This window comes from Cryptomeria japonica, chromosome 4, assembly GCF_030272615.1.
Source record: "Cryptomeria japonica chromosome 4, Sugi_1.0, whole genome shotgun sequence".
Lineage (NCBI taxonomy): Eukaryota > Viridiplantae > Streptophyta > Pinopsida > Cupressales > Cupressaceae > Cryptomeria > Cryptomeria japonica.
In genome coordinates this window covers 410,811,831-410,828,788 of record NC_081408.1, presented here as the reverse complement: position 1 = coordinate 410,828,788, position 16,958 = coordinate 410,811,831, and the positions used below count along the sequence as shown (strand labels likewise).

At 36.5% G+C, this 16,958-nt stretch overlaps 1 protein-coding gene across 3 annotated transcripts in view; it reads right to left on the bottom strand.

The window, feature by feature from the left end:
• LOC131031074 (uncharacterized) overlaps window positions 1–13,064 on the bottom strand; it is a 130,865-nt gene extending 117,801 nt beyond the window's left edge. Inside the window, exons 1-3 of one of the 3 annotated variants that reach the window (XR_009372334.1) lie at window positions 12,347–13,064; window positions 12,205–12,259; window positions 12,029–12,126 (exon numbers count right to left, since the gene is read on the bottom strand). Coding sequence is in view for 2 of the 3 variants with exons in the window: in XM_059219851.1 (XP_059075834.1) it covers window positions 12,029–12,126; window positions 12,205–12,259; window positions 12,347–12,562 (369 nt within the window). In the remaining variant the exon portion in view is untranslated. The remainder of the gene's footprint in view (window positions 1–12,028; window positions 12,127–12,204; window positions 12,260–12,346) is intronic. The other 2 variants (XM_059219851.1, XM_057962113.2) reach the window with 2 other exon arrangements.
• Window positions 13,065–16,958: the final 3,894 nt, after the last annotated feature.

The window sequence follows — 16,958 nt, the reverse complement described above, 5'->3', positions numbered from 1 at the left end:
TAGTCACATCAGCTCTCACTTATTTTCATCATTACAAGCACTTTCTTTGTAAATTTTGAAAATCCAAGGATAAGTTCAATTAAGGCAATTCTCATCTCGCAAAACCTTCAAGACCCTCGAGTCATGGATTCTTTAAGGTCAAGGAATTTGAGCACTCATGGACAAGCTTGATTTCGTCCCCTTAATTCATGAAGTAAATTGATCACATCAGCCCCTTCTTGCCTTCCTTGTCAAAATACTTTGCTTGCAAATTTGGAAATCTTTAAGGACGACCTTGATAGTGCAACTTTCACTTCACCTCACCCTCAAGTCCTGGGCGTGATTTCCTTGAAGTCATGGAATTTGAGCACTCATGGACAAATAGCCTTACTTCCCTCTTGTCCAATTCATTTTCGCCAAGAAAAGGAGGTTGTTGCAAGGTTGATTGAAGGTGATCTCTCCTTGTTGAAATCATTCTTAGGCATTAAGTCACCAATCTTATGCATTTCACCTAACCCTTGGAAGGTTGATCACCTCACTAAATTCGTGGATTCCTTGAGATCAAGCATTTTGAGCACACAAGGACAAATTGCACTCCTCCCTTCAAGTCTTGGATTTTGAGAAGTGATGGGTAAATCCTTGCATTTGATTGCGAAGTCGTGGATAGATTCATTCATTTCAGCTCTCACCTAGCTTGATGGATAAAATTGATGGGGCAGCTCCCACTCGACCTAGCCCTCAAGACTTCCAAGTCATGGATTCCTTGAGGTCATGAATTTTGAGCACTTAGGTTGTGGATTTCTCCACCTCATGAAATTTTTATTTTCATCTACACATGTCCTTTTCTTGAAATCCATTCTTCATCCACCTAGGTCTAATCGATCCCTAGAGCGCTATACTTGCTTAAGAGTTGTTCATCATTCTTAAACTTATCTCATGACTTAGCCTATGAGTTGGAGTGTGAATCACCTCTCATGAAGATCATGACTCTTATTTAACACTTAACCACTAAAGTTGAGGGAGCTCTAAACTAGCCCTTGGGAGACCTAACTGCTACTAGACTGGCTGAGACACCTAAGACTACTAGCAAAAGAGGGGGTCTTGTTGATGTGTTTTTTACGCACATGCGAACACAGAATAAAATACCTAAAGTATCTTATCCTCTCTTGAACAAAATCTCTCAAATGCTGAAGATTAGCTTAAGGATCACTTGAGAAGACTCCAAGGTTCATGAATGTAGGGTCACTACGTGTGGATAAGCTCTGTTAGTTGATGTGATTATGCTGGAATCACAAGGGGACTTACATTTGAATGCCTGAATGCTTGATTTTCTAGAGTTAGATCATCTGATGTTGTTATATGGTGATGCTTTTTGGTCCTAAACTAACTTGAATTGAAAAAAAGGGGCAAAAGGAAAGGGTTGAGAGAGTCTATTCTAGGACCTAGAATGTAAGAAGATAGATAAATGACTAGGTGGAATCTTACTAAGCGAGGTCTCACCATCAAACTGAACAATTTGACACAAGCTCAGTGCAATCTTCTAAGGACGTTTCAAAGATGTTCGAATCAATACCATCAAACATTGATCACCATTCAAGTTAATGCATAAGCAATGAGTGTAGAACGATTCGAAGTTAAGCTCATATCATTCCAGTTGACCACGCAAGGCACACTTACAATCAATAAGAGGCTAGTGGTATGGACAAAACAGATTCCACACGAATACATTCAACAAATTCCTCCACTCAATTTAATCAACATAAAAGCAAATTGAGAAGCAAAGACCATGCGAGTTGTTGAAATAACAAATCAAATTCACCATAACTTCAATGAAATCAATTGTTCTTTACAACAAAGTTTCGCAACAATCTTTGCCTACTCCTACTCTAACTTATATTCTAATCTGGCTATTCTTCTACGCTATCTATTATTCTATTCTATTCACTATTAGCCAGCTATTAACCTTTACAAATGAAAGATTTGAGCTTTTTATAGTGCTCTCAATACAATTCAATGGCTCGGATCCTTTTGAAATCAATGGCCAAGATTTTACAATGAAAACCCTGATTAGGGTTTGTTACAACAAACTCAATTTGGCCAATGAAATAATTACAACACTTTGGCATGACCAATAGATAACAAGGGTAGGTGCCTCGGAGTTTGTGCCATCACTGGTGAGTCATGTACATTGCATCTAGACATGCTGATGTGGAACCCCTATGATTGGTGAGTGGTGACTGGGATGCCACCTCAATTCGCTTGTAGATTTGGAAGATTTGATACTCGACATTACAAGCTTGCTCGAAGTAGCGGTGATGAGATATATTGAGGTAATTGAGTCCTTCCTTCATCCTCGCTTGCTTGCCTTGGAGTGATTGTATAACTTCTCTTTTGCACTCCTTTGATCTCTTCGTGTCTCCATGGTGTGGTGAAGGTTGAAATTCCTCTTGGGCGTGAAGTTTCTCCTCTTACACGGTGGTGTAGGTTTTACAATCTTTCTCCTTTTCGCTTTGCAATCACCATCCTCTCCCATCTGCAAAACAAAACAAACATGAATCAAATACATAATATATAACTTTGATAATTCTTCTTAGCTTGATATATCCCTTGATTTTATGTGTTTTGCAGGTTTGATAAGAAGATCTAGAGGAATTCACCTTCACGAAGGAGCACTTTGAAGTAGATTTTCGCTCTTAGAGAGGAGCTCTTGAAGTTTACTCCACCCTTGATGTTCATGAAGTTGTCCTTGACTTTGAATTTACTCTCCTTCATTATATGAGCTTAACCCAAAATGACTCTTTCCAAACTTCAAATCAGTTTAAGGTAGTAATCATGTAACCAATCTTGCACCTTCGCCTTCAGCTGGGAACACATGAAATAGAGTTCACTAACTTGAAATTCGCTCTTGAAGCTCAATTTATAAATTCGCTCATGTGTCTTCATTTCTTAAGTTCGCTGATGTGTGCTCATTGATGAAGTTCGCTCCAAATTGTGAAATCATTAAGTTTGCTCCAAATTGTTTGATCATGAAGTAAGTGTCCTCAAATTTCTTTCATTCCTTTACTTCCCATTTCGCTCATGAAGGCTCAAAGGTGAAATTTGAAGTTGGCTGTTGTATCATGAGTCTTGAAGTCCGCTGCCCTAGGTGAATAAATGAAATTCACTCATCTATGTGGATTCATGAAGTTCACTTTATTTGCCTGACTCATTCAACATCATCCCCTCTTAGGCATCAAATTAGCTTCAAGGAAAATGCATCTGTTTAGCTGCCTTGTATCTTGTCTTGGGTGCATTCGCTCATCTCCTTTTAATCATGAATTTCGCTCCAAACTCACAATTCATGAAGTCGCTCTTGATCATCAACTCATGAAGTTGCTTCAATTTCAAACTCGTGAAGTTCACCTTTACATGAAATTCGCTCCAATTTGTTAATTCATGAAGTATGAACCTCGCTCCATTTTCTTGACTTGTGCAGTTCGCTTCAAATGTCCCCATTTCAAAATGGGATTATAACAAAGATAAATTAAAATATCAAAACAAAAGGTATATCTGGCATTATGTTTGTCTTTCAGCTCCCATTTGGAAACACCTACAATGTCACCTTTTCCAAAAAGGGATTATAATAATAAAAAATTAAAACATGAAAAAAAAAACTATAAAATTGAAGCTTAATTTTATCAAAGGCCAAGGGGCATGTGAAGAATCATTACTATTGACAGAAAACGATATACAAGAGATGACCAAACAAGGAGAAGTAATCACCATACAAAGAATATATTGTTTATTATCTACTTATTACTCCTTTGGAGCATGGAACTGCAGTTCATTTAACCTAAGGACAAAAACCCTTATGCCAAGAATTCAAGGATGGAAACCCACAATTTATCAAGACTAATTTCACAGGGAAATCACCATTGTGCTAATTTGACTGATCTTCTAGTAGACATTATTAAAATTTCAAGTTAATAACATTTGTTGTTTATAAGCAAATCTGAATGCTATCTTTAAGAAGAGATATTTACTTGTACATATTCGATTAATTATCAGAAATGCCAATTGGAAAAAGTATAGTTTCCGGTGTATATATTATTGTATAGAAATTAAAAATTAAATTTGATTGAATATTACGAAACTTTCCTTCCAGATATTAAAAATTCAAACAAGACATTACAATGAATCTTGCCAGCCTGTGAATCTTCTTTCATATGCAATTTAGTAATAGAGCCAGCAAATATTATCAAAAATAACTTATTTCATTTAAATGACAAAAGAAGTGAATATGGCAGATAACGAGGGAAAAACTCATTTGGGGAAAGTTCCCATAAATAAATTTGGAAAGAAGATTGATATAATGATAGATATATTGAGTCAAATGCTCCAAGTGACACAAAATAATATGAATGCTTCCAGAAAGTAGAGAAAAAGAAGTTCATGTAAGGAAATCACAAAGCCCAATACAAGATGATATTCGCACCATGTATGCAGATTATAAAAATCCTCCCACTGAAATCCAAAAGGCCATATCTTTCACAAATTTCATGAGTATGAAGGGCGTAAATAGGGTCAACTCAAATTCTGCCAACACTCCTACAATATCCCAAAAAGCGCATTCTAAGACAAATGTTCCTCGCACATGTTTTGTGCCAATGACTATGACTAGGGCTCCTATTCTACCTAATAGGAACTCATCAAGTGTATGCACTCCACAAGTTCAAGCTCTAGCAGAACGTTCGAGTACTGCTACTAGAAATAGCATTAAGACTAAAATTTTGAAGTTAAATACTGCACAACAAGTTCCAACTCAATTGCAATGTACTCCCTCCAAAAACTATCCATTCCTTTTCTCATGGTTGGCTTGTCGTTATGTCTCAAACAATGAATGGGGATCATCATTTATCAAAAGGGCAAACCCATGCGTCGAATCCTATATCAACATATTCTATGGGCAAGTCTTCTACCATGACTAATCATTATGATATTAGATCTCAGCAATTTGTTGGTCCTCAAAAAGCAATGGGACCTAATGAGGAATGGAAGCCAAAATCAGCCAATCAGATTGCAAGCACTAGTCCTAGAATAATAGATACATCCACTATTAACACTAATGTTTCTGAAGTCAACAGATTACCTTCTCCAGCATCAAATTGCATTAAGATTGAAGAAGCAACTACCAAATTGCATAAAAAATTAAAAGAGACGAATGCTCCGGATGATCAACATGTTATCATGCCAAATTATCTTCAATTTCCTAAAATTGAGCATATAGGTCTTAGTTTTGGATCGAGGATTGGAAATTACAAATTTCCAAGATCAATTTGGGATCCCCATAATCTTCAAAAAGACTTAGTCAAGTGAAGAAGAAATTCTAAGAGTATCTGTAATGTCCCCTACCTGATCTATTTAAAAATACTAAAATTGATAGATTTTCTTCAAAAAGTTATTAACAAGTGCTTGTCTATTTTCCTCATTAGCTAATTAATTTCATTGTTCATAGTTCTTAATATAGATATCAAACCCTGCTACTACTTCAGTTTTAAGGGAGAAGGGTTTACATATTACCAAAGCGCTTAGAGACCAACTACAATAGGTTCCCTCAAAGTTTACAGATCCAAGCCCTTAACTATCTTGGGTCTATACCCTCAAGGCTTATGGGTCGCTGATCCCCACCCTATCTTGGGACTTAACCTATTGCTTGGATTTAGACTGCCCCTCTTTGGAACATCTCAATCCCATCTTCTTAAACACGGAAAGTAATAACATGATTTAGACTATGAGTATATATATTTCTTATGTATTATGAATATATATATGAAATTAAGTATGACTGTCATACATATTGCAGTCCATATTAGTATTACTATTAATTCTGCATAAGAACATTATTGGGCTTTGTAAATGATGTTCAATTTACATTCAATATGCAAGTTATATTCTATTTTGAATAATCTAGTTATATATATTATTGAATTAATATATGAATCTAACTATCTTCTTGTTTGTGGCAGGTGAGAGGAGCATTTATTATTTTCTATGTCCTATCTCACGAATGCCACTCAATATAAGTATATAACAAATGGGGTACGATCAAGCAATGCCTTGATCGGTCATGACCGATCAAGACATTACTTGACCGTGCCTCTTTGTTAATACAAACAAATGCATGTTCATTGTTAATACCAATCGGTGTGTAAATATTCTAACAACCGATGATTATCGGTGTTTGCACAATACTTAACAGCTGATGATTATCAGTGTTTGCACAATACTAACAGCCGATAGTTATCGGCATGTTAGCCTTAACAACCGATAACTATTGGTGTAGGCTTAACATCCGATAACTATCGGTTATCATGCCACCCGATATATTGAAGCATATACAACCCGATATTTAATCGGTGTTTTGATTAATCATAATATTTATTATCAATTATGTTAGTCGATATAAATCGGAATGCAAGATTTAGTAATCGATGAACAAAAAACAAAAGATATAGTATGATTGAACTGAATAGGTTATTTATATGCAAATGTAGAATGGCTATCAAAGAGGAATTAATTGCTTGAAGGTTTTATCATAGTTATCGATATGATAAATGATTGAATGAGAGACTTCATTTATCTCTCATTCAATCATTTATCTTACCGAAGCTATCATGCATTAACAGGCTTCATATATTAAGCATACTTATTAAACACATCCCCATGCATACCACCAAGAACAAGGATGTTACTGCCTGTAAGTTTGTAACTTAATAACAGTTCTGATCTGATCTGATCCATGGTGATCTTACTAGATGCTTTTGATTCCTTTCCTTTATATCTCTCAATGTGAGGGAGAGGTCACACCTCTTCATCATGCATGCCCTTTGGCAAGAGACACACCCTTTCACCATTCCCTTTGATAGAGTGCAACTCTTCATTATTTCTGCCCTTTGAAAGGGACACGACCTCTCATAATCAAATCTGCACTTATTATTTAAATCAGATCTGCACTTCTCATTTCCGAATTATCCCCCCTCTCATATGAGGTTCTCTTCTCCCTTTTATATCTCATTGTTGAGGGAGTCGCAACTTTTCCTTTCATGTCTTTTGACTTTTCATTAACTTAATTAATTTTTCATTAATCATATTTAATTATATTATTTTATATTTTAATTTAATTTTAAATATTTTAATTTTATTATTATCATTTATTATTAAATTTTATTTCAAAGTGGGGGCATTACCCATGCGTCGAATCCCATATCAACATATTCTATGGGCAAGTCTTCTACCATGACTAATCATTATAATATCAGATCTCAGCAATTTGTTGGTCCTCAGAAAGCAATGGGACCTAATGAGGAAGCCAAAATCAGCCAATCAGATTGCAAGCACTAGTCCTAGAATAATAGAGACATCCACTATTAACACTAATGTTTCTGAAGTCAACAGATTACCTTCTCCAGCATCAAATTGCATTAAGATTGAAGAAGCAACTACCAAATTGCATAAAAAATTAAAAGAGACGAATGTTCAGGATGATCAACATGTTATCATGCCAAATTATCTTCAATTTCCTAAAATTGAGCATATAGGTCTAGTTTTGGATCGAGGATTGGAAATTACAAATTTCCAACATCAATTTGGGATCCCCGTGATCTTCAAAAAGACTTAGTCAAGTGAAGAAGAAATTCTAAGAGTATCCTAGTATGTGATTGCTTTAGGACAAGAAATCTTGGGAAAGGTAGACTATAAAGTCCCCTTTTCAAAATGGGATTATATTTATAATAATAAATTAAAATTATCCAAAAAATAAAATATAATTATAATATATAACATTAAAGCTTAATTTTGTCAAAGGTCAAGGGGTATGTGCAAAATCATGACTATTTAAGGAAAAAGATATTTAAGAGATATCAAACAAGGAGAAGTAACCACCATAGAAAGAATACATCTTTTATTATCTAATTATTACTCCTTTGGAGCATGGAATGGTTCATTAACCTGAGGGCAAAAACCATCATGGCAAGAATTGAAGGACAAAAACCCACAATTTCTGAAGAGTGATTTCACACGGAAATCGCAATGATGCTAAGTTGCCTGATCTTCTGGTAGACAATATTTAAATTTCAAGTTAATAACATTTGTTGTTTATCAACAAATCTGATTGCTATCTTAAAAAGAGATATTTAATTGTACAAATTTGATTAATTATTAGATATACCAATTGGAAAATGTATAGTTTCCACTCTATATATTATTGTATAGATATTAAAAATTTAACTTGATTGGATATTGTAAAACATTCTCTCTCAGATATTAAAAATTCAAACAGGACATTACAACACTTGGATTAGCAAAAGCATATGTATTCTCCTCGACATATTTAGGCCTCAAAAAAGAACAAGGAAGATTGGCCTAATCAAATTTAATGATATCATATGCTGCCATGATCTTTTACTCTCTCATTACATCTTCACCAAAGATCTTGGGCAATAATACTCCTAATTGTCATTGTTGACATCCAAGACAACAGTAGAGTGTTGCATTCTCTTCCATAATTAAATGCAGGGGGGGCTTGAATACCAAGATTCCATTCCTTTGTGCAAAGACAATTTTGTACTTAAGGATCTAGGTGTCCTTTGCTGCAAGCCATATCTTTCAATATTTTCCCGTGCTTAGAGTACTTTCAATGATGACAAGAATATCGAAAGGACATAGTCTAAAGTAAATCTATGCTATTATCATCTCTTTCATATTTTGAATTGTACTCGTGGGAATGATTGGAATGCTTACCTTGTAGCATAAATTCATCTCAAATTTGTATGGTGGATCCTATAATGCACCAAGCCACACACCTAGGACACTATTTCACCGAAGAAAAAAAATTTAAAAACAATGACCACCACCAAGATACGACAACCAAATGTTACACTACACAACCATGTGCACACAAGTGTCACATCAAACACCATGACACAAGGACTCTAACAACAAGACAATCTCACCATTTCTATAAGAAAGGTGGCACCAATGAAAGACTTGCCAATCATGGAATGAATTCACCACAATGCACCTATGAGAAAGGGGAATGACACCCCCAAATGACAATCAAGTATAAACCCCTAATCGTTCTCTCTCACAAACACAACACAAGGATGGGATGAAGGAAATATCCACCTCAAATTCCAACCAACACACACTTACAAAATCTCTCAACTCTAAGGGGAAGCCTACATATCAATGGAATGACTAAGAGATACCACATCTTGACTAGACGACATGACCACCAAGTTCCAAAACTAAACGCACAACCAACTCCTAGGAGGGATAAATACTAACAAGGAGCCTCTGACACAAGGGTTAGACCCATACAAGACAAGACAACCCTAGGAGGGACAAGCCTCACACCAAATTGGAACAACAATGGGTCATTCCAAGCAATGACACACTTCCCAAGGCAAACAGTGTCTAACCCTCAAGATACGACACTTGTTGGCAAAGTGATAGCATGGGAAGACTCACCAAGTCAAGGGGAAATTTCCCCAAAAAGTGGGTAGAAGAACTTGTTGTCTGACAAAATGGGGGATAGCAACGTGTGGACACTAGCATGAGTTCACAAGTGCCTTGACCTAGCGTTAAAGTCTTGACTTAGTGTTGGAGTCTGAAGAATACGCTATAGTCCTTTCCCTTGCTAGTGTCCTATCCTAGCATTGGCGTTCTAGCCAGTGAAGTAATCAAAATCCCCATCTAGACCACCATGCCAAGCACAACACACAGGACACACGAGGAAAAAATTACAACACAATCTAGACTCCAAAAGGATGAAAACGACCAAGAGACCAAGGTGAACGCTCACACCTAATCTCCATAACCACAAGCCCACAAAGGAGATAACCCCAAAGGGCTAGGAAGTCAACAAGGGACTCCAACAAAACCACAAAGACATAGGGGATGAAGAAGAAGGTGTCCAACACATCTACTAACCCCAAGACCCCAAGAAGAACCATAGATGACACCTCAACGAGGCAGGTTCTCACCCACAAACACACAAGAGCACCAAAAGAAACTGAAGATTTCAAAGATGCCAAATTACATCGTTTTCTAAGCAAATGTTCATTTCCAAAGGGGACATCACATAGTCATTAGGTTCCACATATATGAATTGCATCATCATTTCTAAAGTAGCTCTACAAGATGGTGCATAACTCAAATATATAGTGGATTTATATCTCACATGCAGCTCTTGTACCATTGTCATAATAGCAATTTGAGTATGAATTAATGTGCACAGCCCTTTAAAATCACTGTTACAATAAAGACATTAATCATTGTAGCAACTTCATTATTGGTTAAGGTATCAAGGATTATAAGATCTATTATTGAGGTTTCAAGACTATTGGAGTGAACATAAGTCCATATTGTATGCTTCATAATGCCATTTGTTACTGTTCCATAGACCAACTTATTATATTTCTTACACAAATAACTTAAGCTGATTTTTGTCTCTTCTTGACTTTTAAAACAAAGTCAATTAAGATCATACTATTCCCTTTTAACCTCAATAAAATTAACTTGATATATGAGATCATAAGCATATAGAGTAAAGAGGGGAAAGTCATTTCGTTCCCACATGCACAAGTAAATGTTTGTGTAGGTTTTTTTTAATTTTTATTAGTTTATTAAGTATTTTTGTACACCTTGTTAGCTTGCTTAGGTAGGCTTAGTTAGGCTTAACAATAGTGAATAGAAGTGATAGGTATCTTTCTCTTACATAGGATCTACACTTTCCCTGTTCGGATATTGAAGTGCATTCATATCCTGAGAGTTATATTTCTTAGCAGACGAGAGCTCCACCTTCTCCTCTTTTGCATTGCTTATAAATGCACTCACCTAACTTTGTTTTCTCTTATTCTCTTGCATTGTATTTCTCTTTCAATTGATCTCATACTATGTAATATTTTATCTTGATTCATGGGAATAGCATTGTTTAGCCTACCTTTCGGTCTTGAACGGTGTTGTAGCAATCACTATGGTGTTAGGTTTTGGTTGATTCCTTACTTGTTGCAAGATCCAACAAGACAAAATTAGGAGCAAAAATAAAACCTCTAGTTAGAGGGAATTTACATGTTTATGTAAGTACTCTGTGAAGACTTAGTCCAAGTGCAGTATCAAAACTACTTTTGGAGGTCTTAGGCCTTGTAGATATCAATGAGTTTTCAAGAAATGTAGCACTTAGTCTTAAGTATAGTATTAATTATTAATTTAAGATGTTGTAGTTATGTAAAATGGTTTTAAATAGTATACTTTGTCCTGCGATGTTGTTAAGCATGACGAAATATATTCAGCTAAATTCTATATTAAATTAAAAAGGGAAAAAAATCAAATTCCAGCTTCTAGTGAAATTTTTCAACTGTTGTAGATCTAGTCCATGTCAAGTATTACTCTTGACTTCCGAACTGTGTCGACCTGTTCAAGATTTCAGATTCCGTCTTTACAAAATAACAGTTTTCTTCAAGTTTCAGTAGCAGGATTTCGAGGAGTATTTTAATTTAACGGATCTACATTGGACCTCGGTTTGCCAGAAGTATCAATAAAATTATACTGGACCTTAGCTATTCAGAATATACCAGTAATTTCCTGCATTGGACCTCGGCTTTTCAGAATATTCTAGCAGTTTCCTACATTGGACCTCAGCTTTTCAGAATATTCCAGAAGTTTACTGAGCTTTTAAGACTATTCCTCAAATTTCCAATATCATGTCTAAGAGTGTCTGAAACTTGTTATACTATTTATAAGAATATCCCAAAACTCCTGCATTTGCAAACTTGTAAGTGATCCACATCAAAAGTAGACAGCCAACAGGCTGTTTGATTTTTGAGGCTTTGATGCCCAAATAGCAAAGAACATGTCGGCTGTTTAAGCTTTAACAAGCTTCCCCCTTTTTTCCTAATCCAGTCTGTACTTTTTTTTTGATCGTCTGGAATCCAGGGGCAACGGTAGAAATATTGTATTGAATTGAGAGGCAACACTATATTCAAATATATGACTTGAGTAAATTTGTTACCTGAGGCATGCCATGCTTTGTGGTGGCACTCCATGGCACTGGTTTAAAGAGCTCACCGGTGAATTCAAACGACGAACCCTCGCATTCTGATTGTTGGGCTACCTGTCAATTCCACGACAATTGATCAAAAGGGAATGCTCACCCACAACCAGAAGCAGAAGTAGTTAGTAACTCACATGCCTGATTGCAGAAGAGCTCAGATGATAGCAGCACTCGCAACGCCTCCTCAGACTGCACATGGAAATAAGCACAAAGTCAAGTGGTTGACGGGTGAGATATGAGATAAAGATAAAGATGAGATAGAGATATAATTTGCACTTGTGGCTCCAGTTGAAAAGATCCATCATAGCTTTCAACAAGCTTAATCGCCTGAGTGACATGTAAGGGATACGGACGCCCACTCCACCAAATAGATTTTCTTCTTTGGTTGTGCAGGTGAAGAAGAGGAGAGGGATTGGACAAGAAGGGAAGACGCTGCGGTGGTATAACAGGGGAGTGAAGTCTAAAACTAATCCTTGTCAATGAAGCGGCCATGGCTCCGGTTTTCAATTTTGCGGACAAGGCATATATCGACTTGCAGAGCTGTAGTAATTCCCCGTCTCAGTCGTCTGCTCAAACAGAAATTTTGCTTTGGTCAGTTGCAGGACTACCGAGCATTATCTAGTAGTGTTACTGTCCCCTGTAGAAGTAGGCCTGGATAATGGTAGAAGAAGAAGAAAGAATTTTAACGTCCACGAGGCTAAGAATAGCTTATGGGACAATCTGATCAAGCTGAATCAGTTTTTTAAGGTCTCATCTCTGCTTATTCAGGCTCATGATGAGAGCACTCATCTTCACGATATGCTTCTCGCTGAACAAGTTATACCATGTGCTGGCAGTTAGGAAATTGGCAAACTTCTCCTAGCTGACTTTAAGTGCTTCACACTCTAAGATAAAATGTTTTTCAGTTTCCACACTCTCGCTGATGCAAAACGGGCAAACTCTTTCTTCCCAAATCTCTTTTGGCCTTTTCCACCGCCTGGTCTCACACCAAAGTTGGTGAGAGTTGGTTCTAAGTTGTGCGATTAGAATTTTAGCCTTCCATGATATATTAGCCCTTATATAGACTTTTTGAAAATGATCATAATTGGGGTTGAACTCATTAATATAGTATTGTTTTTTCCTTCCTAACCCAATACTCCAATTTTTCTTGTAAAACTTTTCCATAACGAAGACCTTTATCTCCTTGTTGTTTGTGGAGCATGAGTTCAAATAAATATCTCATTTTTTCAACCATTTGATGTTTTGTTTCATCCACGTCTTCTTCCTTTTGCACAAAGTGTCGTTGACAACAACCTTAGGCCATCTATCTTCTCTCATTTGCTCGGTTCTTTTTAAATAGCTAATGAGACGCACCATAGCAGCTGCCTCAATAGGGGCAGCACCCGTTTCACTTAGCATGATATCATATGGGACCGTGCTTTTAATTTTGAACTTGCTTGTGATCAAACGTTTTTGAATTCTCTCAATTTGCTTCTATTGAGAATCTAAGGTACTGTTGGCCCAAACTTCACAACCATATAGAATAACCGGCAACACCAAAAGCCTAAAAAGTGTTTCGATGGTTTTCCAATCCCAAAGCTTAGCCTCTCTGCATCTATTTTGAAGTGCATAGAGTGCCTTCCAGCCGCCTAGAGTTCTCTTCTTCCTGCAACCTTCCCAACTAAGACTCTTGTTGAAATCAATTCCAAAGTATTTGTAATCTGCAACTTCTTCGAGAATGCTACCTTCAAAGTAAAACTTATGTTGCTCTTGTTTCCTTCTACTTGAGAAAACCATGATTTTCGTCTTGCTGATATTAACTTGCATTCCCACAATATTGCAAAAGCGCTCAAGGACAAATAAGTGCTCTTGCAAACCAAGGGCAGAATTAGCAAGCAAAATGAGGTCATCAGCATAAAGGAGCAGCCTTATCACAAATTCACCCAATTGAATACCATCACCATTCTGCATGTTTAACCATTCTTCAAGTTTGTCAATGTATAAGCCAAACAAGGTAGGGGAAAGAGGACACCCTTGTTTGACACCAATATCACTCCTAAAACTAGTTGAAATGCCATCAGGAGTTCTGATTTTCACTTTAACCTCCTCATAAAGCCTATGAATAGCAGCCCTAAGATGAGCCGGGATACCAAGCTCTTCCATTCTGTGCCACAGTTTGTCATGTGGGACTGTGTCAAAAGCCTTTTTGAAATCAACAAAGCAATAGAAGACATCTTCCTTTTTCTCCCAGGTTTTTTCGATGATGTGTCTCAAAGTAATACCATGATCAACTGTGGAATGTTTAGGTCTGAAACCAGCTTGGCCTTTTGCACGTTTATGATTTTCTTCTGCCCATTTGCTGATTCTATTTTCTATCATGTTGCCAAATAACTTAGCAAACAAAGGATTGATCATTATAGTCCTATAGTTGGAGGGGTTATTGACATCTCCACTTTTGAAAAGAGGTATAGCAAGATTTGTAGTCCAATCTTTAGGAAACCCATGAGGAATGATGTTATTGAATATTTTTGCAATATGAGGGGCAAGGACTTTCATGCCCCACTTGAGAAACTCTGCTTGAAGTTCACCTAAGTCTTTAGCTTTACCAACACCCAATTTCTTAATACCCAATTCAATTTCTTGCACGATGAAAATATTAGTAGAAATGTTGACCAAGGGTGGGGGAGCCACCTCCAAATCATGTTCATAAAGTTGCCTAGCATAATCAAACCATTGAGTGGTTGTGATACTATTGTCAATCTGTTTCTTTTTTTATTGCAACTCTTTCCAAAAAAGTTTGGGATTATATTTGCTAAGAAAAATTAACTCTTCCCTCCTAGTACACATAAAATCAGCTTTCTTTTTCTTTAAAATCTGTTTGTAAGCTTTGGTGTGAGTCTCTTTATTATTTGACTTTCTTAAACCTCTTCTAGCCATTTTGCATTCCTCATCAAACCAAGCATACACCGGGAAACAATTTGTCTCAGATTTTTTGTTTTTTGTTCTTTTGCATTTTGAGAGGGCCACATGGATCAGATTTGTTAACTTATGACTGTTGAGATCATGAAATGTCTTTTTCTCCCATTTAAGAAGTCTCTCCAAAGCAGCCTGGAAGATACAAGCATTTTCTTGCATCAAAAGAATTTTGCCCTTTGAATGTTGTTGTAGGGAAGGTTGATTTTTTTCCACATAATACTTCTTTTCTGCCCAAACAATACTTAAATAGATCGGTTTGTGATCTGATTTGAGGTCCCATAAATGTTCACCAATCACCATATCTTCGATTTTTTCACATAAGCTATGCGAACAAACAACGTAGTCAACCACACTCGCCCCATTGTACGTGTTGCAAGTGAAATTGCTGGAATTTGTCCATCTAATCAGACCATTACAAATAATTAAGTCAAACATGCCACAGAGAGTAAGCAACTCTTCCCCAAATTGGTTGCAATCATTGGTGTCTTCTAACACTCTCTCCCATTGATGATTTTCTTCTTCTAGGAGCCAAATAGGATTACAATCATCTTTACAGCTAAAGATGCAAGCCTGTTCACTTGCAGTTCTAGCATTGAAATCCCCCACAAGAAGGACCTCACCAAGCTAGGAGAACACATCAATATCTTTTTTTAAGGCAGCAAAGGGGTCTTTGCTGTCAAGACCACATTTCTTGTAAGTTTTGGAGACCTGCGGAGCAAAATAACATGCTGCAATCCTAATAAAATTGTAATTTTCTAAGATCTTAAACCATAAAAACTGTTTATTGGAGTCCTCTTTCTCAAGCTAAATGAGACGCCCTTCTTTTTCTTTCACTAACACCAATATCCCACCATGACCCTTGCCATTGCTAGTTGCTTTGTTCCACACTGTCATTTTTGAATAACCTTCGAACGTGGGAGTTTTACAACCTTCGTGTTCATGAGTCTCAACAAGACAAATAACGTCTCTACCTTCCGCAATAGGCCCTAACCCAGGTCCACATCTCCAAGGGTAGCCTCTACAGTTCCAACAAACTAGACTCAAAGAGGCCTGGGTAGATCTTGATTGCTATTTGCCTTGGGATGCAAGACTTGGTGCTAAGTCTTCATCTCTATGTGGCTGAAAGGTTTTTGTTGCAATGTACCCAGCTCCATTTGTTGTTGTTGTTTTGCTGCTCTCTTGTTGCTCTGTCCTATTTTGGGGACCAAAATATGCAATTACTGCTTTGCCATTGAACAACCACGCTCTTTTTCCTTCATCTCTAGCTGCCCTAATCTTTGCCATTTCAGCCCTTCTTTCTTCTAGTTGTCTCATAGTTAGATCTTCATCCAAGAAAAAATGAGTACCCTTTAGAAGTTGCTTCTTACTTAACAAATTTTGCTTGTCGCGAACACTTGGTAAGATAACCTTTATAGGCCTATTTTTCCCATCACATAATTGCCAACTCTCCAAGATTTAGTGATCTGCCCTTGCCAAAGTAGCATATCTCTTAAGAAGTCTCTTGCAAGGTCAAGAGTGTGTTCATTTTTCCCATAATCCCTCACTCCCTTTATGATTATATTTGTTGCTCTTCTTTGCCTTTCTTTGCAATTCTTGGATGCATGAGTAATTAAATGTAGATAACTAAATTAAATGTACGTAATTTAAACGAATAAAAGAAAGCTACTTAGTTCTAGGGTTGAAGTAATTTTGTAGTTATTATATGAGAGAATTAAGATGTGTTCGGTAAAAAGTTTCGATAATGAAAAAATATTTTTTATTTTTTATTTTTTTCCACACGCATAGAATTGATCTTCACAAATGTCGAATTGTAAAAACAAATTATAGAGTTTATTTGAAGATTGGTAGAATAATCTTAATTTTCTATGTATAGGTTCTAATTAGTTATAGGTGTCGGTTTGGTATGAAGAATTGTCTTTTTTTAGTTGGTGTT